General features: G+C 42.0%; 3 protein-coding genes across 3 annotated transcripts; all 3 read left to right on the top strand.

The window, feature by feature from the left end:
- Positions 1-4,536: 4,536 nt before the first annotated feature.
- LOC115457748 (olfactory receptor 472-like) lies at positions 4,537-5,112 on the top strand. Its single transcript, XM_030187326.1, has one exon. The coding sequence runs from the start codon at positions 4,537-4,539 to the stop codon at positions 5,110-5,112; it is 576 nt and encodes a 191-aa protein (XP_030043186.1).
- Positions 5,113-13,472: 8,360 nt separating this feature from the next.
- Positions 13,473-14,048, top strand: LOC115458358 (olfactory receptor 1019-like). Its single transcript, XM_030188257.1, has one exon. The coding sequence runs from the start codon at positions 13,473-13,475 to the stop codon at positions 14,046-14,048; it is 576 nt and encodes a 191-aa protein (XP_030044117.1).
- A 7,250-nt stretch (positions 14,049-21,298) lies between these two features.
- LOC115457749 (olfactory receptor 1019-like) lies at positions 21,299-21,874 on the top strand. The gene has a single exon (XM_030187327.1). The coding sequence runs from the start codon at positions 21,299-21,301 to the stop codon at positions 21,872-21,874; it is 576 nt and encodes a 191-aa protein (XP_030043187.1).
- The last annotated feature ends 4,534 nt before the right edge of the window (positions 21,875-26,408 follow it).

The following is a 26,408-nucleotide window of genomic DNA, read 5'->3' as shown; positions in this document are numbered from 1 at the left end:
CGGCATCACACAGCCCCTACCCCCCCTCGGCGCATCACACAAGCCCATACCCCCCGGCCACATCAACTCCCTCGCCACCCACAGACGCCAATACTAACGCTGTCCGGCCGCTACTGCTTCTCCTGTTGAGCAGCGGCGGCTGGAAAAAAACAGATTTTAAAACAGAAACACAGCTCTGGACAGCCATCTGGCATTGCCTGACGTCTCTGCAGCCGCTCCTCCTCTCCCCTGTACGTCACTGCCCCTGCAGGAAGACCCCAGAGGAGCGCAGCAACATCAGAGGGGAGAGGAGGAGCGGCTGCAGAGACAACAGCCAATGACAGCTGGCTCTCTACGGAGCCGTGTTTGAGGTTTAAAATCATTTTTTTTCCTTTTTTCTTTTTATACAGGCCGCTGCTGCTCAACAGGAGAAGCAGCAGCGGACGGACAGCGTTAGTATTGGCGGCTGCGGGTGGTGAGGGAGTTGATGTGCCCGAGGGGGGGTAGGGGCTTGGGTGATGGGCCGGGATGGAGGGGCTTGGGTGATGCGCACAAGGGGGGCAGGAGGGGAAGGTCGCTGGACATGGGTGGCTGCATGGGGAAAAGAGGAGATTTGCTGGACATGGATGGAGGGGAGGGCACGGGAGAGGGGAGAGTTGCTGGACATGGATAGATGGAAGGGCAGGGGAGAGAGGAGAATTGGTGGATATGGATGGGGGAGAGGGCAGGGAACAGAGGAGAGTTGCTGGACATGGATGGAGGAGAGGGCAGGGGAGAGAGGACAGTTGCTGGGGAGGGTAGGGGAGAGAAGAGAATTGCTGGACATGGATGCAGGGGCAGCCAGGAGAAATGCTGGACATGGGTGGAGGAGAGGGAAGGCAGGAAGAAGATGCACATGGATGGAGGGGAGGGGAGACAGGAGAAATGCTGGACATGGATGGAGGGGAGGGAAAACAGAGATGCACGTGGAGGGGAGAGAGGAGAAATGCTGGACATGGATGGAGGGGAGGGAAGAGAGGAAGTGAGATGCACATGGATGGAGGGGAGACAGGAGAAATGCTGGATGGAGGAGAGGAATCAGAGAGAGGAAGGAGATGCATACTGACAGAGATGAAGGAAAGGGGAAGGAGGAGAAAAACTACACATGGATGGAGAAAATAGATGCTGGATGGAAAGTGGGAAGAGACGGGGCAGATGCTGGATGGAAAGGGGAGAGAGAGGGGGTATACGCTGGATGGAAAGGGGAAAGAGAGGGGGCAGATGCTGGATGGAAAGGGGAAAGAGGGGGCAGATGCTGGATGGAAAGGGGAGAGAGAGGAGATAGACGCTAGATGCAAAGGGGGGAGAGGTAAGATCAAGGAAAGAAGAAACAAGAGACTGGGACCAACACAATTAGAAACTGTAAACAGCCAGACCACAAAGGTAGGAAAAATGACTTTTTTTTTTTTTAGTATACGATAAAGTTGTGTGGTAGCCGTGTTAATAAATACAGAGAATGCGGATCTGGAACTCGGAGGGAACCGGGGGGGGGGGGGGGGGGGGGGCAAGAAATCGGACGGGAGGAGAGAGAGAGAGAGGGGGGCATAGACCTCGGTTGGAAGGGGGGCCTGGAACTCGCAGCCCCACACAAACTCACTGTCTCTCACATACACTCTCTCTGACACACTCTCTATCACACTATCTCTGTCACACACACACAGTCTATCTCTGTCTCTCTCTGTCTCACACACACTCTGTGTGTCTCACACACTCTCTCTCTAACACACACACACAGTCTTTCTCTCTCTCTCACACACACACACACACTCCATCTCTCACACACACTCCATCTCTCACACACACTTTCTCTCTCACACACACACTCCGAGGAAAACCTTGCTAGCGCCCGTTTCATTTGTGTCAGAAACGGACCTCTTTTTACTAGTACCTACAGTGGGGGAAATAAGTATTTGATCCCTTGCTGATTTTGTAAGTTTGCCCACTGACAAAGACATGAGCAGCCCATAATTGAAGGGTAGGTTATGGTAACAGTGAGAGATAGCACATCACAAATTAAATCCGGAAAATCACATTGTGGAAAGTATATGAATTTATTTGCATTCTGCAGAGGGAAATAAGTATTTGATCCCCCACCAACCAGTAAGAGATCTGGCCCCTACAGACCAGGTAGATGCTCCAAATCAACTCGTTACCTGCATGACAGACAGCTGTCGGCAATGGTCACCTGTATGAAAGACACCTGTCCACAGACTCAGTGAATCAGTCAGACTCTACCTCTACAAAATGGCCAAGAGCAAGGAGCTGTCTAAGGATGTCAGGGACAAGATCATACACCTGCACAAGGCTGGAATGGGCTACAAAACCATCAGTAAGACGCTGGGCGAGAAGGAGACAACTGTTGGTGCCATAGTAAGAAATGGAAGAAGTACAAAATGACTGTCAATCGACAAAGATCTGGGGCTCCACGCAAAATCTCACCTCGTGGGGTATCCTTGATCATGAGGAAGGTTAGAAATCAGCCTACAACTACAAGGGGGGGAACTTGTCAATGATCTCAAGGCAGCTGGGACCACTGTCACCACGAAAACCATTGGTAACACATTACGACATAACGGATTGCAATCCTGCAGTGCCCGCAAGGTCCCCCTGCTCCGGAAGGCACATGTGACGGCCCGTCTGAAGTTTGCCAGTGAACACCTGGATGATGCCGAGAGTGATTGGGAGAAGGTGCTGTGGTCAGATGAGACAAAAATTGAGCTCTTGGCATGAACTCAACTCGCCGTGTTTGGAGGAAGAGAAATGCTGCCTATGACCCAAAGAACACCGTCCCCACTGTCAAGCATGGAGGTGGAAATGTTATGTTTTGGGGGTGTTTCTCTGCTAAGGCACAGGACTACTTCACCGCATCAATGGGAGAATGGATGGGGCCATGTACCGTACAATTCTGAGTGACAACCTCCTTCCCTCCGCCAGGGCCTTAAAATGGGTCGTGGCTGGGTCTTCCAGCACGACAATGACCCAAAACATACAGCCAAGGCAACAAAGGAGTGGCTCAGGAAGAAGCACATTAGGGTCATGGAGTGGCCTAGCCAGTCACCAGACCTTAATCCCATTGAAACTTATGGAGGGAGCTGAAGCTGCGAGTTGCCAAGCGACAGCCCAGAACTCTTAATGATTTAGAGATGATCTGCAAAGAGGAGTGGACCAAAATTCCTCCTGACATGTGTGCAAACCTCATCATCAACTACAGAAGACGTCTGACCGCTGTGCTTGCCAACAAGGGTTTTGCCACCAAGTATTAGGTCTTGTTTGCCAGAGGGATTAAATACTTATTTCCCTCTGCAGAATGCAAATAAATTCATATACTTTCCACAATGTGATTTTCCGGATTTAATTTGTGATGTGCTATCTCTCACTGTTACCAATAACCTACCCTTCAATTATGGGCTGCTCATGTCTTTGTCAGTGGGCAAACTTACAAAATCAGCAAGGGATCAAATACTTATTTCCCCCACTGTATATAAAGTAGAACAATGCTAATTTCTCTTTTGTAGGCATACATGTAAGTCAAATGGAGTTCCACTCCTTCAATTTCAGCATTATATCACTTCTGGAAGTATTTAACAAAATTATTTTAAAACTCATAGCATACATGAATGTGGACAGTGTATGTGTAAATACATGCCTATTTCCCTCTTTGCAGATGATAATAATATCTGCAACAAGGCAGGCACCCTGGAAGGTTTGGATAACATGAGCAGGGATGTTGTGAAGCTTGAGGAATGGTCTAGAGTATGACAGCTAAAACTGACAGCCCTGTTTACTAGGCCACACTATAGGCATGCTAGCATTTTTAGGGAGCACTCATGCTAGACACCTATAGGATTTTAAACCATTTGCCACTGCACCAATATTGAAGTAAACTAGATGAGTGTTTTCCTTTGCTTAAACCTCAATGAGTAGCAAGATTCCATGCAGAAACTCGAGTACCAACATTGTACCTGGCAGAAACCCAAATAGTAGAAACGTTCTAGATTCCAGAATCCTGAAGAATAGCAAGATTCCATGTAGAAACTCAAAGAGTAGCAACATCGGATCCCATGTATATCCCATGAATATGTCACCTATATTTCAAAATAGACATTATTCATTCATCTGCAAAATTTATCTTTTTTTTTTATATAACAGATCATGAACACGGAAACCATAAAGGGAGAGAATATGACATCAGCTACAGGATTCATCATTCTGGGATTCTTTAACCAAACTCAACACCGTGTCTTCATTTACGCAATAGTTGTACCAGCCTATGTCATCTCTATTCTGGGAAATATTGGGTTCTTAATATTGATGTTCTCTGACCATCATCTCCACAAACCCATGTACTTCTTCCTCAGCAACTTGTCCTTTGTAGATATTTGGAACACCACAGTCACTGTCTCTACGTTGCTACAAAGCCTTTTAAAAGAGAAAACCTTTATTTCATTTTCTTCATGTATGACACAGCTTTACCTGTTCACAATTGCTTTAAGTACAGAATTCTGGCTTCTCACTGCCATGGCCTATGATCGTTTTGCAGCAATATGTAAACCTCTACATTACCCACTCCTCATGAACAAAAGGAACTGTATTTTACTTGCAGCTTCTTCCTGGATTGCTGGCTTTGTTGATATGGTTTCTTTAGTAGATTACATATCTCAGTATTCCTTTTGTGACTCCAATGAGATTAACCATTTCTACTGTGACCCTCATGCACTACTAAAACTCACATGCAGTGATACCCATGACTTTGAAATACTAATGCTTTCAGAGGGGGTTTTTGTGGCTGTAACCCCCTTTCTATTAACCCTGTTATCCTACATATTTATCATTGTCACCATCCTGAAAATCCGTTCTTCTGAAGGGAGAAACAAAGCCTTCTCTACCTGCTCCTCTCACTTAACCATTGTTCTTATTTTCTATGGCACTGTAACAGTCGTCTACATGAGCCCAAGCTCAATGTTTACACCAGAGCAAGATAAAATGTTTGCCCTTCTGTACACGGTACTTATTCCCATGCTAAACCCCTTAATTTATAGCATGAGAAATAAAGAAGTAAAAAATGCCCTGAGAAATCTCATCTTTAGAAAATAACAGAAAAGGAAAGAAGACATGATCACTGTCATCTGAAAATTCAACAGCAATTAAGTATGTTTTCTTTTCATGGCTATTCCTGTTACTCAGTAAAAACAGTTATAAAGTTTATAAAATTCTAGGTTTTCTTTGTATCATTTCTTGTTTGTTTGTTTGTTTAATCATTGAGCAAGATGAGGGCAAATAGATACTAGGGAAGGACAACCAGAACCTTTTCAGGTCATTCTTATGAGTGCGCAGTCTTCTTAAAGAGTGCATACTATCAGGTGAATTTTCGAAAGAGAAGGGCGCCCAACCTACTCCTTACTGGCCTCCCACTTAGCCATCTATCCCCCCTTCGGTCTGTTCAGAACTCTGCTGCACGTCTTATCCTCCGCCTGGACTGATATACTCATATCACCCCTCTATGCAAGTCACTTCACTGGCTTCTGATCAGGTACCACATACAGTTCAAGCTTTTCCTACTAACCTACAAATGCACTCGATCTGCAGCCCCTCCCTACCTCTCTACCCTCATCTCCCCTTAAGTTCCTACCCGCAACCTCAGCTCTCAAGACAAATCCCTCCTTTCAGTACCCTTCTCCTCCACCGCCAACACCAGGCTCCGCCCTTTCTGCCTCACATCACCCCATGCTTGGAATAAACTCCCTGAGCCCATACGCCAGGCCCCCTCCCTGCCCATCTTCAAATCCTTGCTCAAAGCCCACCTCTTCAATGTCGCCTTCGGCACCTAACCACCATACCTCTACTCAGGAAATCTAGACTGCCCCAACTTAACATTTCGTCCTATAGATTGTAAGCTCCTTGAGCAGGGACTGTCCTTTTTTGTTAAACTGTACAGCGCTGCGTAACCCTAGTAGCACTTTAGAAATGTTAAGTAGTAGTAGTAGATGGGCGTCCTTCTCGCAAGGTCGCCCAAATCGGTATAATCAAAAGCCGATTTTGGGTGCCTCAACTGCTTTTGGTCGTGGGGATGACCAAAGTTCATGGGGGCTTGTCGGCAGTGTAGCGAAGGCGGTAGTGGGGCATGTGCTTGGGAGATGGGCGTCCTCGGTCAAACATGGAAAAAGAAGGGCGTCCCCTGACGAACACTTGGCCGACTTTACTTGGTCCATTGTTTTTCACGACCAAGCATCAAAAAGGTGACCGAACTGACCAGATGACCACCGGAGGGAATCGGGGATGACCTCCCCTTACTCCCCCAGTGGTCACTAACCCCCTCCCACCCTCAAAGAAAATCTTTAAAATACCAGCCTTTATGCCAGCCTCAAATGCCATACCCAGCTCCATCACAGCACTATGCATGTACCTGGAACAGTTTCAGGCAGGCAGACCCAGGCCCATCCCCCCCTACCTTTTACACTTGTGGTAGTAAATGTGAGCCCTCCAAAAACTTGGGCACCTCGTTTGATTATGCCCCTCCACATACGAGTGTGCACTCATTCCTCGTAGCACATGCATGAGTGAACCATCATGCCAGGGCAAACACTTCGTGCATTTGTGCACCATTGGCAAAGAGCTCACATTCTTTGGAGGAAATTCAATAAATGGTGGTGAAACTTGGCACCAAAAAATTCAGTGCGAAGCGCTATTGTATAAAAGTCATGCACTTTATATAGAATAGTGTTCAGCATAGATAAGACACCAACTTTTGGGTATCAGACTTACGCCTGCTGAAATCTGGTGTAAATACCAGCTCCCATGTTAGACATGGGTAGGCAGTGTTTTGTAATTTTGAAAGCAACTTTTCCGAATGCCCCCAACATCCCCATGGTCACGCCCACTTTTGAGATACGCACCAAGGGGGTTAGGCACCATACCTCATAAAATAGCGCACTTCCAGACGCGCACCAATCAGTATCAATAATTGGTAGTTAGCCCTCAGTTATTGAAGGTTCAGAACTCATTATCCAATTTATTTGTGCAAATTTGGTCCTCATATGTAGAATCCAGGAGTTTGCACATTGTTCATTGAGCATATGGGGACAGTTTAGCCCATGGCTTTGAGAAACTCAAAAGCCACTTACCACTTTAGGCTGAATATTGGGCGGATCCTTTATTACCCATGGAAACGCTTTTAAAACTTCCCTCCATCTATAAAAACGTTCTCTTTGTAAAGCCTGATCTACATGACAAAATGAGCTTCTATAAAATTATTTCCAGTATTCTATATATGACAAATGGAGACACACGTGTAGATTTGTGCTTGCATAATTCTAATTTACATGTGCACTTGACGACGTGTATTCTGTAAAGCGGCATATGCAAATTCCAACATGTGCAGCCAAATAGGAGGCATGGTCATGTGAGGACTGTGGGCATACCGGGTCTATCAATCATATCAATACGTGTGTTTACAGAATTTGGTTCAGTATGCGAAGATTGAGGCACACGCATTTACACCAGCTGTTCACTGGCATGAATGAATGCACCTTAATTTAAGTGTGTCCACTTGGCACAGGTGTATTCTATATACCGTATCTGAATTTAGGCACGTCTTATAGATTACGCCTTGGCGTCTCTATCAGGCACGCCTAGATTCTAGGCACCATGTAAAGAATCTAGCCCTATGTACCCGGCCCTTCTCCCTCCCTTTCTGCTCTGTTCTTCTGCTTTCACTTCTGTCAGCTATATTATTAGACCTGTTTGGTTTCTAAGGGTAGGATTCCTTTTTCCTGTCATATTATCTAGTTCCTTTCCCCTCTTTGCTGATTTTTAGATTTGTATTTGTATTTGTTTAATCCGGAGCTTGTAAACACCTCTCCAGCGCTATGTAAGCCACATTGAGCTTGCAAATAGGTGGGAAAATGTGAGATACAAATGTAACAAATAAATAAATAAAATAAACTGTTTTGATCTGCAAGCTTGCAAAAGTGGTATAGAAAATGTAAATAAATAAATAAATATACCAGATCCACATGCAGGAGGTCTAGACATATTTTTTATAAAATATTTAGGTACACACCCATTTACACCTTTTTTTTTGACCAGATATAAATTTATGCTACAGGATTGTGTGCAGTGGGCAATGATTCTGGGAAACTATTATCTAAAAGAACACCGGCACTTCTGTTGACTTTTCCAGCTTATTTTCGTCGGAGAAGGCAGGCCATCTTCTGACACAAATCGGGAGATGGCCGGCCTTCTACTAAAGCTGGCCAAATCGCTATAATCCAAAGCCGATTTTGGGCGGCTTCAACTGCTTTCTGTCGCAGGGCCGGCCAAAGTTCAAGGGGCGTGTCGGCAGTGTACCGAAGGCGGGACGGGGGCATGGTTAAGAGATGGCCGGCTTCGGCCAATAATGGAAAAAAGAAAGCCGGCGCTGACGAGCATTTGGCCAACTTTACTTGGCCCCTTTTTGTTTGCGACCAAGCCTTGAAAAAGTGCCCGAACTGACCAGATGACCACCGGAAGGTCACCAACCCCCTCCCACCCAAAAATAAAAAAACATTTTTTGCCAGCCTCAAATGTCATACCCAGCTCCATGACAGCAGTATGCACATCCCTGGAGCAGTTTTTAGTGCAGTGTACTTCAGGCAGGCGGACCCAGGCCCATCCCCCCCCTACCTGTTACACTTGTGGGGGTAAATGGGAGCCCTCCAAAAAAAACCCAAAACCAACTGTACCCACATATAGGTGCTCCCCTTCATCCCTAAGGGCTATGGTAGTGGTGTACAGTTGTGGGGAGTGGGTTTGGGGGGGATTTGGGGGGGCTCAGCACATAAGGTAAGTGAGCTATCCACCTGGGAGCAATTTGTGAAGTCCACTGCAGTGCCCCCGAGGATGCCCGGTTGGTGTCCTGGTATGTGAGGGGGACCAGTGCACTACAAATGCTGGCTCCTCCAATGACCAAATGCCTTGATTTTGGCGGGGTTTGAGATGGCCACCATAAGTTTCCATTATCGGCAAAAAACAATGTCTGTCATCTCTAAGGCCTGCCCAAATGTTGAGATTTGGCCACCCCTGACCATATTATCGAAACAAAAGATGGCTGGCCATCTTGTTTCGATAATATGATCAGGGACACCGCTTAACGGGGCCAGCCTTAAAGATGGCTGCCCCCGTTCGATTATGCCCCTCTTTATAAACTAGACTTAATCAGTTCTTTCTTATTTCTTCTTATAAAATCAAGCTCATACCATCATAAATATTTTTTTTACCTGATCAAATGCAAAGACTCATCAAAACCTCATTAACAAGAAAAACAAATTAGACAAACTTTTAAGCAAGCAATGAAAATTATTCTTTGAGTTCTTGTGTCTACGATGACCCTCATTCCCAAACCATCATGTCCCAGAAGCTTTGACTATCTTTATAATCTGGCTAATTCCAACTCCAGACATTATCAAGGAAGAAGCAACTGTGTGCAGTAACTGAACATTGCAAGTCATTTCACAGTTTCACAGCTCAAGCTCTAAGAATTGCTAAGATGAAATTCACCAACATACGTGTCTCAATGATGATGAATGGAACATGCAGTACTGTTAGAGTGGAGGAATAGCATAACAGTTAGTGCAACAGCCTACAAGTCTATCAACCTGGGTTCAATTCCCACTGCAACTCCTTGTGAACTTGGTCAAGTCCCTTAATCCTCCATTACCATGGTTACAGGTTGTAAGCTCTCGGGGGACAGAGAAAGCACCTGCATATAACTTGTACAGCACTGTGTAAGTCTAGTAGCCCTATACAAATAGTAGTAATAGTAGTATGCATTATGGATATGGAGGTCACATCAACAGGTAACTATATATCTGTTTCTCTGTGATATTACATACATGGACCCCATGAAATACAGGAATCACATAGAATAAACAGATGCAATTATAAGCATGACTGGTACTGGGTGAATTACAAATCATTACAGGATTTCCTGAGTATGAAATGCAATGATTATATTTCTTGACTGAATCTATGATTCTGATTTCAAAAAAGTTTTTTTTTTACCATAACATAAAATGATTCTCCCCTATCTAAGGGTACTTTGTTCTACATCAGAGAAGAATCTTCCCTTCAAGTTACTGTCTGCTTAACTGAATCATTTCAACGTGTTTTAACATCAAAATCTGACTTTTTGGATATTTGACAAGATTTATCTCAGATTTTTCTAACTCTGCAGACAATAAAATATGGAAAATGTCTTATTATTTCAGAAACCAGACCACCTGCTCATAACTTTCTACAGCAACGATACAGGAATCAGTCTATAGAGAACTTCCAGGTCATGAGTAAGTACTGTTAATGTTGTGAAATGAGCCAAAAATGGGAATCTCAGCTGATGCAATTCACAGGCATAAATCAAGCAAATACATTTATATATAAAGTAGAAATCCAGACATTTATACATATACCCCAAAATTACATAAAACAACTGAATTACTATCTAGTCCACAATATAGGGTTAATTTTACTAGAGGAAAATGTTTGAGTGTGGAAATGTGGTTCATGCCGGACACTCCTTTAATTCAGTTGCTGTTTTGTTCTATTAATGCAAATATAGACAAGGATTTTTGTACTATTACTTACACATTTTATCATTATTTTTTCATTATTTACACTTCATGTTTTTTCATCTTATACTACATATACTGTACAAATAATTTTTGTTGTTTATAGTTATCTTTTTTGTTATCATACATTCCATACTCATCAATTTATATTACAGAATTTATGTATACTTATGTATTGTTTTGACATCTTTGTGATTTTTTGTTGCATTGCATTTTACATTCACCCATGTTTTGATTGACATGGCATCACTAACTTATAATTTGACCATGTTTTATGTACATTTATCCATTGCTTTTGATATTACATATATTATATTCATTGTCCTTATTTATATTATCATACATACATGGGATTTATTAGTTTTTAATTGCATTTTATTTTTCAATTGGAGTTTATTATCAATGTACCATTCAAGAATATCTTTAATTTTTATTTTTTATTTATTTTTTTCATATTTATTATTCTCATTTCACCCAATTTACATCTTTCATATATATATTTGTTTACATTCAATTTGCATAGTCTGTTTCATAACATTCTTCTATACACACGTACCACTTCATTGCCATGGTACTTGTATTTTATTTAGCATCGACAGCACCTTAATTAATTTAACCTCTCTACGTCTTTACATATTCTGTGTGCCACGTAGTGACGCATTTCCGCCCACTTTACGTACGCTAGACGCATGAACGGCTACACAGTGCTTCGGTTTCACTTTTTGGATCAGCTGACATCAGCGTCGGTTTATCTCCGTGCATTTTTCTCGCGCTCTTCTGGCTATTTAAATTGTCCTGCAGTTCATTTTTACTTTTATTATAACTGCTGAGATCACTGCGACAGACGGTCCACTTGTGCAACAGTCTTTTTCAAGGTATGTGTTTCGCGTCTCTTCTCTAATGCATGCGGTTCGTGCCTCTAGCGCTGCCGCGCTTTAGCTTTTTTGTTTCATCTATGCGCGGTTTCTTCTGTCATTAATATGTAGTGCGTGGTTTCTCCCCTAACTAACTTTTAGCTAATCTTGCGGTTTTCAGCTAGTCTTGTGTTTTAATTACGGACCAGCACTGGAAAAAGGCTAAATAGGTAAATCACGTGACTTTTCTTCTTTGGATTTCCTCAATTTGGGTGGAATTTTAAATTGCTTGGCGTGACCAAACGGTTAAATATATTTATTTGTCTCGTGTATGCTAATCACATATGTGATTAAACGACCTTTTTGAATTTTTTTTCTCTGTCTTCTACAAAAAAAATTTTTCTCTGTCTTCTACAGACCATTTTTAAGATCTTATCTGCAAGATCTTTGGAATCTTTTATCTACGTTTTGAGATTCCTTTGAAATGTTATATTCAATTTCAACTTGATTAATGAGGTTAGTTTTTTTCATTTAATTTTTTCCTTTGTCCCCATGTATGTACTGTATATTTCATTTTGTTTCTTGGTTTCATCATCATTTTTTGCTTCTTTTTATTTAATGTTCCTTTCCTCAGTATGTTTGTTTAACATATTATTTGGCATATATATATATATACATGTATAATCTGCAATTGGCTTTATGCTAATAGAATTTTATTTTTTGCATTTATATGGTGGTTTTTTTGATCTTTTTGTTCCTCTTTCAGTATAATTTTTACTGTATATTATTATTTTTTATGCTTAATTTATTTATTTATTGTTTGTTTATGTTTATAGACTCCTGATGTAGGCCTATTCGGCCGAAACACAACGTTGTGTCGAGTCATTTTTAATGTGTGATTGTTACATTACTATTTGTTTGGAAATTATTAAACTTTGTTTATTTTTTAAAAAGATAATTTGGTTCCATTCTTTGGATAGCCTGGCTTATATTCCCACCTTTTTTATTTTTCAATGTGGTTCATGCAACATTTATTCTGTTTATATCTTAAGTGTAATGGCTTGGCTTAGTAATCAGGGCCCTTGGTTCAAAACTGTGTGTCTTCATTTTCACCTTGAATCTCTTTTTAGCTATATTTGATATGGGTAAGAAGAGGTAGAAACACAAGTGAAAATTAAAAGCATGTTGAAAAGCAGATGATTTTAAACAAATTGACACTGTACCAATAGACTTTGAAGTAAACTAGATGAGCGATTTGCTTTGCATAAATCTCTGATAGCTCCATGCACCTTATAAGAACTTAAGAATAGCCATACTGGGTCAGACCAATGGTCCATCTAGCCCAGTATCCTGCTTCCAACAGTGGTCAACCAAGTAACAAGAACCTGGCAGAATCCCAAATAGCAGCAACATTCTAGAACCCCAAAAAGTAACAAGATTCCAGAATCCCGAAGAATAGCGAGATTCCGTGCAGAATCTCAAAGAGTAGCAAGATTGTACCTTGTAGAAACCCAAATAGTAGCAACATTGGAGCCCATGTATACCCCATGAATATTGAATGTATATTTCAAAATAGGCATTATTCATTGATCTGCAATATTTCTTTCTTTTTTTATATATATGACAGCAGATCATGAACACAGAAACCATAAAGGGAGAGAATAAGACATCAGCCACAGGATTCATCATTCTGGGATTCTTTAACCAAACTCAACACCGAGTCTTCATTTACGCAATAGTTGTTCCAGCCTATGCCATCTCTATGCTGGGAAATATTGGCTTCTTAATATTAATGTTCTCTGACCATCATCTCCACAAACCCATGTACTTCTTCCTCAGCAATTTGTCCTTTGTAGATATTTGGAACACCACAGTTACTGTCTCTACGTTGCTACAAAGCCTTTTAGAGGGGATGACATTTATTTCATTTTCTTCATGTATGACACAGCTTTACCTATTCTTAATTGCTTTAGGTACAGAATTCTGGCTTCTCGCAGTCATGGCTTATGATCGTTTTGCAGCAATATGTAAGCCTCTACATTACCCACTCCTCATGAACAAAAAGAATTGCATTTTACTTGCAGCTTCTTCCTGGATAACCACCATTGTTGATACGATTGCTGTAGTAGATGTTATATCCCATTACTCTTTCTGTGGCTCCAATGAGATTAACCATTTCTTCTGTGACCCCAATGCACTGCTAAAACTGTCCTGCAGTGATACTCAGAACTTTGAAATTCTAGCACTTTCTGAAGGGGTTTTTGTGGCTGTTGCCCCCTTTCTATTAACCCTGTCATCATATATCTTCATCATCGTAGCCATCTTGAAAATCCATTCTTCTGAAGGGAGACGTAAGACCTTCTCCACCTGTTCCTCCCACCTCATCATCGTTCTCCTGTTCTATGGGACTATTATATGTGTCTACATGAGCCCAAGCTCAATGTTGTCACCAGAAGAAGAAAAAATGTTTGCCCTTCTGTACACGGTGTTCATTCCCATGCTAAACCCCTTAATTTATAGCATGAGAAATAAGGAAGTAAAAAATGCCCTGAGAAATCTCATCTTTAGAAAATAACATAAAAGGAAAGAAGACAATATCACTGTTGTCTGAAAATTCAACAGCAAATATGTATTTTTTCTTTTCATGGCTATTCCCGTTACTCAGTAAAAAATTCTAGGTTTTCTTTGTATCGTTTCTTGTTTGCTTGTTTTTTTAATCATTGAGCAAGATGAGGGCAAATAGATACTAGGGATGGACAGCCAGAACCTTTTCAGGTCATTCTTTTTTTGTTTTTAGGTCCTGAACGAATGCTTTTATGAGTGCGCAGTTTTCTTAAAGAGTGCATACTATCAGGTGAATTTTTGAAAGAGAAGGGCGCCCATCTTCCGACACAAATCAGGAGATGGGCGTCCTTTTTGCAAGGTCGCCAGAATCGGCATAATCGAAAGCCGATTCTGGGTGCCCTCAACTGCTTTCTGTCATGGGGATGACCAAAGTTCACGGGGGCTTGTCGTCAGTGTAGCGAAGGCGGCACTGGGGCATGCTTAGGAGATGGACGTCCTCGGCTGATAATGGAAAAAAGAAGGGCGTCCCTGATGAACACTTGGCCTACTTTACTTGGTCCATTTGTTTTCATGACCAAGCCTCAAAAATGTGCCCGAACTGAACAGATGACCACCGGAGGGAATTGGGATGAGCTCCCCTTACTCCCCCAGTGGTCACTAACCCCCTCACACCCTCAAAAAATCTTTATAAATACCAGCCTCTATGCCATCCTCAAATGCCATACTCAGGTCCATCGCAGCAGTATGCAGATACATGGAGCAGTTGTGGTGGGTGCAGTGTACTTCAGGCAGGTGGACCCAGGCTCACCCCACCCTATCTGTTACACTTGTGGTGGTAAATGTGAGCCCTCCAAAACAGAAACCCACTGTACCCACATGTAGGTGCCCCCTCCATCCCTAAGGGCTATGGTAGTAGTGTACAATTGTGGGTTTGGGGGAATTTGGGGGCTCAGCACCCAAAGTAAGGGAGCTATGCACATGGGACCTTTTTCTGAAGTCCACTGCTGTGCCCCCAAGGGTGCCCGTTTGGTGTCCTGGCATGTCAGGGGGACCACTGCACTTCAACTCCTGGCTCCTCTCATGACCAAATGGCTTGGAGTTGTTCATTTTGGAGATGGGCGTCCTCTGTTTCCATTATCACCGAAAACCGGGGACGACCATCTCAAAAAGAACCTAAGGACGACCATCTCTAAGGTCGACTAAATATCATGATTTGGGCGTCCCCGACCGTATTATCGAAACAAAAGATGGACACCATCTTGTTTCGATAATACGAGTTGCCCCACCCCTTTACGTGGCCGTCCTGCGAGGATGCCCTCATGAAAGCTTGGGCGCCCTCTTCGATTATGCCCCTCCACGTATAAGTGTGCACTCATTCTTGGTAGCACATGCATGAGTGAACCATCATGCTAGGGCAAACCCTCAGGCATGTGTGCACCATTGGGAGAGAGCATGCATTCTTTGGAGGGAATTCAATAAACAGTGGTGAAACTTGGTACCAAAAAATTCAGTGCGAAGCGCTATTGTATAAAAGACATGCACTTTATATAGAATAGTGTTCAGCATAGATAACACACCAACGTTTGGGTGTCAGACTTATGCCTGTTGTAATCTGGTGTAAATACCAGTGCCCATGATAGACATGGTTAGGCAGTGTTCTGTAATTTTGAAAGCAACTTTTCCGAATGCCCCCAACATGCCCATGGTCACTTCCCCTTTTGAGATATGCACCATGGGGGTTAGGCACCATACCTTATAAAATAGCGCACTTCCAGATGTGCGTACCAATTTTGTGTGTCAAGTAATATCAATAATTGGTACTTAGCACTCAGTTATTGAAGTTTCAGGGCTCATTATCCAATTTATTTTTGCATCTCGGAAGCACAACCAAATATTGGTGTGCAAATTTGGTCGCCATATTTAGAATCCAGAATTTGCACATTGTTCACACTTTTTAATAAAAATGTGCCTCTTTGCTCGTCATGCACACTCTTAAAAATTGTGCCCTATTATTAGCAAACAACATTTCATTGCAAATGATAGCTATCCCTACCATTTGATTTATTCATTTTGACATATATACCCTACATTAAACTAAATATACCTGAGTCCCAGCATTGAACATCCAAGGACAGTCTAGTCCATGGCTGTGAGAAACTCAAAAGCCACTTACCACTGTGGGCTGAATATTGGGCGGATCACATATTACCCATGGAAATGCTTTTAAAACTTCCCTCCATCTATAAAAACGTTCTCTTTGTAAAGCCTGATCTACATGGCGAAATGAGCTTCTATAAAATTATCCCAGGGATTCTATATTTGGCACATGGAGACACACGTATAGATTTGTGCTTGCATAATTCTAATTTACATGTGCACTTGACGATGTGTATTCTGTAAAGCGGCATATGCAAATTCCAACATGTGCAGCCAAATAGGAGGCAAAGTCATGTGAGGACTGTGGGCGTACCGGGTCTATAAATCACTTGGCACAGGTGTATTCTATGTAAGGCATCTAAATGTAGGCACATCTTATAGAATATGCTATGGCGTGTTAATCGGGTGCGTCTAGATTGAGTGGCATGCATTTACACCAACTTTTCACTGGTGTAAATGGGTGTGACTAAATTTACACGTGTGCACTCGGCCCAGACGTATTCTATATACCGTATCTGAATTTAGGCACGTCTTATAGATTACGCCTTGACATCTCTATCAGGCACGCCTAGATTCTAGGCACCATGTAAAGAGTCTAGCCCTATGTACCCGGTCCTTCTCCCTCCCTTTCTGCTCTGTTCTTCTGCTTTCACTTCTGTGTGCTATATTATTAGGCCTGTTTGGTTTCTAAGGGTAAGATTCCTCTTTCCTGACATATTATCTAGTTCCTTTTCCCTCTTTGCTGATTTTTAGATTGTATTTGTATTTGATTAACCCGGAGCTTGTAAACACCTCTCCGACGCTATGTAAGCCACATTGAGCCTGCAAATAGGTGGGAAAATGTGGGATACAAATGTAACAAACACAATCGGGGGAAACACCGCTTTAAGTTTTCTAAGCCATCAATAAAATAAGCGGATCTGGTCAAACAGATTTGCAGAATGATAGAAAATAAATGGAGGGGGGAAGGGCTGCTGGCGGATCAAAAAATGAGCATCTCGCAACAACGCTGGCAAGCTGACACTACTACTTGCCATTTTGAGCAGTGCTTCCCGACAGGGCGTCCTTTCCCTGAAGAAGCTCCACTGGCGAAACGGGTGCGCTGGGGATGCCCGAGTACGACGCTGCTTCAAGCTAAGTAGTTTGTGTTCTTTTGCATTTCATGCCTTTCAAAGCTGTGATGAACACAGTGGACTTAGCACATTTATTATAAAAAAAAATCACATAAAAATTTGTTTACACCACGGGAGGAGATTGGGTCAAGACCAGTGATTGATATATGGTGATTTCCCAAGAGGAATTCCAGTAATCTGGCTGATCATCACCTGTCTGAGGTCTTCCCCCCCCCCCCCCCCCCCCCTCCACTGATTTTCTATCATTCTGCAAATCTGTTTGACCAGATCTGCTTATTTTATTGTTGGGATACAAATGTAACAAACAAACAAATAAATAAATAAATATACCGGATCTACATGCAGGAGGTCTAGACATATATTTTATAAAATATTTAGGTACACACCCATTTACACCTTTTTTTTAGACCAGGTATAAATTTATGCTACAGCATTGTGTGCAGTGGGCAATGATTCTGGAAAACTATTATCTAAAAACACACGGGCACTTTTGTTGCCTTTATAAACTAGACTTAATCTGTTCTTTTTCTTATTTCTTCTTATAAAATCAAGCTCATACCATCATACATATTTTTTTTACCTGATCAAATGCAAAGGCTTATCAAAACCTCATTAAGAAGAAAAACTAATTAGACAAACGTTTAAGCAAACAATGAAAATTATTCTTTGAGTTCTTGTGTCTACGATGACCCTCATTCCCAAACCATCATGTCCCAGAAGCTTTGACTATCTTTATAATCTGGCTAATTCCAACTCCAGACATTATCAAGGAAGAAGCAACTGTGTGCAGTAACTGAACATTGCAAGTCATTTCACAGTTTTTCTTTGCTTATTTTTCTGTTCTTAAAGCCATGCACTTGGATTTCATTTAGTTCCACAGCTCAAGCTCTAAGAATTGCTAAGATGAAATTCACCATCATGCATGTCTCATTGATGATGAATGGAACATGCAGTACTGTTAGAGTGGAGGAATAGCCTAACAGTTAGTGCAGCAGCCTAAGAGTCTATCAACCTGGGTTCAATTCCCACTGCAACTCCTTGTGAACTTGGTCAAGTCCCTTAATCCTCCATTACCATGGTTACAGGTTGTAAGCTCTCGGGGGACAGAGAAAGCACCTGCATATAACTTGTACAGCACTGTGTAAGTCTAGTAGCCCTATACAAATAGTAGTAATAGTAGTATGCATTATGGATATGGAGGTCACATCAACAGGTAACTATATATCTGTTTCTCTGTGATATTACATATATGGACCCCCATGAAATACAGGAATCACATAGAATATACAAAGAGATGCAATTATAAGCATGACCGGTATTGGGTGAATTACAAATCATTACAGGATTTGCTGAGTATGAAATGCAATGATTAAATTTCTTGACCAAATCTATGATTCTGATTTCAAAATTATTTTTTTTACCATAACATAAAATGAATCTCCCCTATCTAAGAGTACTTTGATCTATATCAGAAAGCAAAATGAATGTTGAAATAAGTGATTAAAATTCTGAAACCTTTTGGTAAAACAGATTAAAAATGTATCCATCCGGACCATGGGTTTTGAAAAGTGATTCTTTCCACCCATCTTCTTATCAGAGAAGAATCGTCTGCTTAATTGAATCATTTCAACATGTGTTTAACATCAAAATCTGACTTTTTGAATATTTGACAAGATTTATCGCAGTTTTTTCTAACTCTACAGGCAACAAAATATGGAAAATGTCTTCTTATTTCAGAAACCAGACCACCTGATCAAAACTTTCTACAGCAACGATACAGGAATCAGTCTACAGAGAACTTCCAGGTCATGAGTACGTACTGTTAATGTTGTGAAATGAGCCAAAAATGGGAATCTCAGCTGATGCTTTTGAATGAGATTTCCAGTGCAAAGTTACTTAATTTTTATTTATGCATTTCACAGTCATAAATCAAGCAAATACACTTATATATAAAGTAGAAATCCAGACATTTACACATATACCCCAAAATTAAATAAAACAACTGAATTACTATCTAGTCCACAATATAGGGTTAATTTTACTAGAGTAAAATGTTTGAGTGTGGAAGCCTGGTTCATGCAACATTTATTCTGTTTATATCTTAAGTGTAATAACTCGGCTTAGTACTACTACTACTACTATAAATCACTTCTATAGCGCTACCAGTCGTACGCAGTGCTTTACAACTGAACATGAAAAAGACAGTCCCTGCTCAAAAGAGCTTACAATCTAAATCAGGACAGACAGACAGGATCAATAAGGATAAGGGAAGGACAGACAGAAGGACACAAGGATAAGATAAAAGTTACAAGTCAGGAGTCGAAAGCAGCATCAAACAGGTAGGCCTTTAGCCCGGATTTGAAGGCAGCCAGGGATGGAGCTAGACGTAATGGCTCAGGAAGCCTATTCCAGGCATAAGGTGCGGCGAGATAGAAGGAGCGGAGTCTGGAGTTAGCAATGGAGGAGAAGGGTGCAATTAGGAGAGATTTGCCTAGTGAACGGAGTTCTAGGGAAGGAGTGTAGGGAGAGATGAGGGTGGAGAAGTAGTGAGGGGCTGCAGAGTGAATGCACTTATAGGTCAATAAGAGGAGCTTGAATTGTTGGTGATTTCAGGAGAGGGCTGATATAGGCACAGGGAAAAAAGATTTTAAATGCTCCTAGGTTTAAACCAAATTCATGTTTAATGTGGGATACAAATAAATAAATAGAAACTCCGAATGTTGAGCACCTGACTCCCATCATACATAATGTCTGTTTTAGTGGCTGCATGAATATAACACACGCTAGGGTGCATAGTTAGGAGCCATCTTTTCAAAATTATTGGGGGTGCTATAACCCCTCCCCAAACACATGCAAGGAATTTTCTCAATATTCGGGGTGCTCAAGCACCCACAGAGCTGGCTCCTATGCTAGGGTGTCCCTACAACCAGCCTCTCCAAATGACAAGATTACGAATCATAACAAATTACTACTTACTCTACCTAGGAAAATATTTGAAACATGCCAGTTTGTGCAGCATACGGATGTACACAGAGGCTTAGTAATCAGGGCCCTTGGTTCAAAACTGTGTGTCTTCATTTTCACCTTGAATCTCTTTCCAGCTATATTTGATATGGGTAAGAAGAGGTAGAAACACATGTGAATATTAAAAGCATGTTTGAAAGCAGATGATTTTAAAAAATTGCCACTGCACCAATAGACTTTGAAGGAAACTAGATGAGCGATTTGCTTTGCATAAATCTCTGATAGCTCCATGCACCTTATAAGAACTTAAGAATAGCCATACTGGGTCAGACCAATGGTCCATCTAGCCCAGTATCCTGCTTCCAACAGTGGTCATCCAGGTAACAAGAACCTGGCAGAATCCCAAAAAGCAGCAGCATTCTAGAACCCCAAAAAGTAACAAGAGTCCAGAATCCCGAAGAATAGCGAGATTCCGTGCAGAATCTCAAAGAGTAGCAACATTGTACCTGGCAGAAACCCAAATAGTAGCAACATTGGAGCCCATGTATAACCCGTGAATATTGAATGTATATTTCAAAATAGGCATTATTCATTCATCTGAAATATTTCTTTCTTTTTTTTGTATATATAACAACAGATGATGAACACAGAAACCATAAAGGGAGAGAATAAGACATCAATCACAGGATTCATCATTCTGGGATTCTTTCACCAAACTCAACACCGTGTCTTCATTTACGCAATGGTTTTACCAGCCTACGTCATCTCTATGCTGGGAAATATTGGGTTCTTAATATTAATGTTCTCTGACCATCATCTCCACAAACCCATGTACTTCTTCCTCAGCAACTTGTCCTTTGTAGATATTTGGAACACCACAGTCACTGTCTCTACGTTGCTACAAAGCCTATTAAAAGAGAAAACCTTTATTTCATTTTCTTCATGTATGACACAGCTGTACCTGTTTACAATTGCTGTAAGTACAGAATTCTGGCTTCTCACTGCCATGGCCTATGATCGTTTTGCAGCAATATGTAAACCCCTTCATTACCCACTCCTCATGAACAAAAAGAATTGCGTTTTACTTGCAGCTTCTTCCTGGATAACCGGCATTGTTGATACGATTGCTGTTGTAGATCTTATATCCCATTACTCTTTCTGTGGCTCCAATGAGATTAACCATTTCTTCTGTGACCCCAATGCACTGCTAAAACTCTCCTGCAGTGATACTCAGAACTTTGAAATACTAGCACTTTCTGAAGGGGTTTTTATGGCCATTGCCCCGTTTCTATTAACCCTGTTATCCTACGTATTTATCATTGTAGCCATCCTGAACATCTGTTCTTCTGAAGGGAAAAACAAAGCCTTCTCTACCTGCTCCTCCCACTTAACCATTGTTCTTATTTTCTACGGCACTTTAACAGTCGTCTACATGAGCCCAAGCTCAATGTTTACACCAGAGCAGGATAAAATGTTTGCCCTTCTGTACACGGTACTTATTCCCATGCTAAACCCCTTAATTTATAGCATGAGAAATAAAGAAGTAAAAAATGCCCTGAGAAAACTCATCTTTAGAAAATAAGATAAAAGGAAAGAAGACATGATCACTGTCATCTGAAAATTCAACAGCAATTAAGTATTTTTCTTTTCTTGGTTATTCATGTTACTCAGTAAAAACAGTTATAAAGTTCATAAAATTCTAGGTTTCCTTTGTATAATTTCCTATTTTTCTCTTAATCATTGAGCAAGAAGGGGGCAGATCAATACTAGGGATGGACAGCCAGAATATTTTCAGGTCATTCTTTTGTTTTTAGGTCCAGAATGAATGCTATTGTGAGTGTGAAGTAACGTGGAGGGGCATAATCGAACGCGAACACTTATCTCCATGGGCGTCTATGTCCGAAAACGGGTACATGAAGAGGCGGGACAGACTGTATTTTAGAAAAAATGGACGTTTTTCAGCTGGGCATTTGTTTTTTTTTTAGCGATAATGGAAACTAAAATCACCCAGCTCAAAAACGTCATAATCCGAGCCATTTGGTCCTGGGAGGGGCCAGGATTCGTAGTACACTCGCCCCCCTGACATGCCAGGACACCAACTGGGCACCCTAGAGGTCAGTGCAATGGACTTCAGACAACGCTCCCCCTTACCACGGGTGCTGAGCACCCAACCCCCTCCCCCAAAACCCACTACCCACAAATGTACAATACTATCATAGCTCTTAGGGGTGAAGGGGGCACCTACGTGTGGGTACAGTGGGTTATGGAGGCCTCCCATTTACCAGCACAAGTGTTACAGAGGTAGGGGGGATGGGCCTGGGTCCACCTGGCTGAAGTGCACTGCGGTACCCACTAAAAGTGCTCCAGTGACCTGCATACACGCAGGCCTCTAGAACTTGTTGCTTCTATAAAACATTGGCACACCAGTTGACACCTGAAGACTAATCTCTCCGAAAACGTCCTTTATAGGAATAAGCACGCTTACTCACAGTTAACTGCAGATCAGAGGTTGTGCCCCACTGGCAATGAGTCTCCCTGGTACTGAGATGAGCAGTAGGTCAGAGCTGGCAGAATGCTGTACAATGCCCTCTTTCAGCCACATTCAAGGTAAGAACTAAGTTCTGTAATGTGGCTAACACGTGAAAGGGATCTATAACTGGCTTAAAAAATGGCCACTACCTCATGGACTACCGGAAACAAAACAGGGCACACTCTGACCCAGTAAGCAGGGGGAAAAGCACCATGGGAGTACAGCCTATCAACTACCAACATCGTGAGCATTTGCCACAAGCTAGTGGAATCACAGAGCCCAATACCCTACACCCACCACAATGCATTGCTGATGTGATTCTGCAGTGTGCATAACAGAAAGGGTGTAACACTCACCCGAGAGCCACATCAGAACCAGGGAAAGGCTGTCAGAGGATAGAACACATTCTGCTGTCATGGAGGAAGGTACGGCATTTGAGGCTGGCATAGAGGCTGGAAAAAAAGTTTTTAAAGTGGGGTTTTTTTGGTGGGAGGGGGTTAGTGACTACTGGGGGAGTCCGGGGCGGTCATCCCCGATTCCCTCCAGTGGTCATCAGGTCAGTTGGGGCACTTTTTTGGGACCTGTTTGTGAAAAAAAGGGTCCAAAAAAGTTACCCAAAATCACGGTAAAAATGCCTTTTTTTTTCCGATTATCAGCTAAAGACGCCCATCTCTCCTCGGCCGATAACTACACCCCGGTTCCGCCTTCACCACGCCTCCGACACGCCCCCGTCAACTTTACCATTTTTCGCGGTGGATTGCAGTTGGAAACACCCAAAATCGGCGTTTGATTATACCGATTTGGGCGCCCACGGGAGATAGACGCCCATCTCCCGATTTGGGTCGCAATACAGGCGTTTTTGTCTTTCGATTATAAGCAGGATAGTAACATAGTAGATGACGGCAGAAAAAGACCTGCATGGTCCATCCAGTCTGCCCAACAAGATAAACTCATATGTGTATACCTTACCTTGATTTGTACCTGTCTTTTTCAGGGCACAGATCGTATAAGTCTGCCCAGCACTATCCCCTCCTCCCACCACTAGCTCTGGCACAGACCGTATGTGTGCCCAGCACTATTCCCCGCCTCCCCCACAAGTCCCGCCTCCCACCACTGGCTCTGGCACAGACCATAAAAGTCTGCCCACCACTATCCTCGCCTCCCAACCACTAACCCCTCTTCCCCCCCACCGGCTCCGCCACCCAATTTCGGCTAATCTCCTGAGGATATATTCCTTCTGCACAGGATTCATTAAAGAGTCTTCTTAAAGAGTGCATTCTATGTACGAGTGTGCACTCATTCCTGGTAGCACGTGCATGAGTGAACCATCATGCCAGTGCAAATCATCTTGCATGTGTGCACCATTGGGAAAGAGCTTACACGCTTTGGAGGGAATTCAATAAATGGTTCTGAACCTTGGCACCAAAAGATTCAGTGCTAAGTGCTATAGTACAATAGACATACACTTTATATAGAATAGTGTTTAACATGGATCCTGCTCCAAGTTCTGGGTGTCAGACTTACGCCTGCTGAAATCTGGAGTAACTATCAGCGCCAATGTTAGGCATGGTTAGGCAATATTCTGTAATTCTGCACGCAACTTTTCAGAATGTCCCCAACATACCCATGGTCATGCCCCTTTTGAGATACACACCATGGGAGTTAGACACCATACCTTATAGAATAGTGTACTTCCAGATGTGCCTGCAAATTTTATTGTGTGCCAAAGAATATCAAATCAGTCACCTTACTTTCAAATTCTTCCTACTTTCTTACTCATCTATATGTTACAACTTTGCCTTACCCTTCACTACCAATTGTAATGTTCTATTACGTATTGTGTTGTCATTGCAAGTAGTATACCATGCCATACTTTGTATTGTTACTTGAATATTTTTATTGCTGCAATTGCCTGTTGCTCATGTTTGATCTATTTTTACTGTACACCGCCTTGAGTGAATTCCATCAAAAAGACGGTAAATAAATCCTAATAAATAAATTGATTGATTGATTGTTAGCACTCAGTTATTGAAGGGTCAGAGTTCATTATCCGATTTATTTTTCTGTGCATCTTGGAATCGCACCCATGGCTGTGAGAAGCTCAGAAGCCACTTACCACTTTGAACCGAATATTGGGCAGATCATGTATTACCCATGGAAATGCTTTAAAAAAGGTCTCTCCATCTATAAAAATGCTCTCTTCATAAAGCCTGATCTTCATGAAGAAATGAGCTTTTATAAAAGTATCCCCGGGATTCTATATATGGTACATTGAGGCACATGTATGGATTTGTGTGTGCTTCTAATCTACGCACGCCCTTCAATTGTTTAATGTGCCAGTTAATCATGATAATTGGCCAGTAATGACAAATTATCAAAACTAATTGGCCATAATTGTAATTTACGCATGTGCTTTACTAAGCGTATTCTGTAAAGCGGCACATGTAAATTCCAACATGTGCAGCCAAATAGGGGGCATAGTCATGGGAGGAGACTTGCAACGACTGCAGGAACAGAACTTGCAAGTGTTTATCCATTTGTTTCTAGTGTTAACACGTTTCGAAAGGTGACAGCTTCGCATTCCAGCAGAGCTGGGGTTCCCTGTTTTCAGCCGGAGTATATTATTTGACCCCTGATGTAGGCGGTTGTATGCATCGAAACACGGCCCATGCCGGGTCCCTTTTTTTACTTTTATCAATAAAGACTGTTGGATTTAAGTCTCCAGTGGCGAATCGTCTTTGGTCAACCTCTGCTTTTTCCTGCCGGGCCTATCAATCACATCTATGTGTGCGGTGATAGAATTTGGGCCAGTGTGCATAGATGAAAAACCACGTATTTACACCAGCTTTTCACTGGCATGAATGGATGCACCTAAATTTAAGTGTGTCCACTAGGCCCTAGCATATTCTATATACCTCATCTGAATTTAGGCACGTCTTAGAGAATACGCCTTGGCATCTCTATCAGGTACGCCTAGATTCTAGGCACCATGTAAAAAATCTAGCCCTATGTACCCAGGCCTTCTCCCTCCCTTTCTGCTCTGTTCTTCTGCTTTCACTTCAGTCTGCTAAGTTATTAGGCCTGTTTGGTTGCTAAGGGTAGAATTCCTCTTTCCTGTCATATTATCTAGCTCCTTTGCCCTCTTTGCCAATTTTAGATTGTAAACTGCTTTGATCTGCAAGCTAGCAAAAGTGGTATCGAAAATGTAAATAAATAAATAAATGTACCTGATCTACATGCAGGAGGTCTAGACATATATTTTATACATTTTTAGGTACACACCCATTTACACCTTTTTTTCCCCCGACCAGGCATAAATTTATGCTACAGCATTGTGTGCAGTGGGCAATGATTCTGGGAAACTATTATCTGAAAGAACACAGGCACTTCTGTTGACTTTATAAACTAGACTTAAACAGTTCTCTTTTGTTATTTCTCCTTACAAAATCAAGATCATACCATCTTAAACTTTTTTTTACTTGATCAAATGCAAAGGGTCATCGAAACCTCATTAACAAGAAAAACAAATTAGACAAACTTTCAGGCCAACAATGAAAATATTCTTTGAGTTCTTGTATCTGTGATG

This window comes from Microcaecilia unicolor, chromosome 14 (assembly GCF_901765095.1).
Source record: "Microcaecilia unicolor chromosome 14, aMicUni1.1, whole genome shotgun sequence".
Lineage (NCBI taxonomy): Eukaryota > Metazoa > Chordata > Amphibia > Gymnophiona > Siphonopidae > Microcaecilia > Microcaecilia unicolor.
Note: the sequence above shows the minus strand (reverse complement) of the source record. Positions and strands in the feature narration are given on the sequence as shown.

Excerpts from the sequence above, each read along its gene's own strand:
- LOC115457748 (XM_030187326.1), top strand. The coding sequence starts at position 4,537 with ATGGCCTATGATCGTTTTGCAGCAATATGTAAACCTCTACATTACCCA.
- LOC115458358 (XM_030188257.1), top strand. The coding sequence starts at position 13,473 with ATGGCTTATGATCGTTTTGCAGCAATATGTAAGCCTCTACATTACCCA.
- LOC115457749 (XM_030187327.1), top strand. The coding sequence starts at position 21,299 with ATGGCCTATGATCGTTTTGCAGCAATATGTAAACCCCTTCATTACCCA.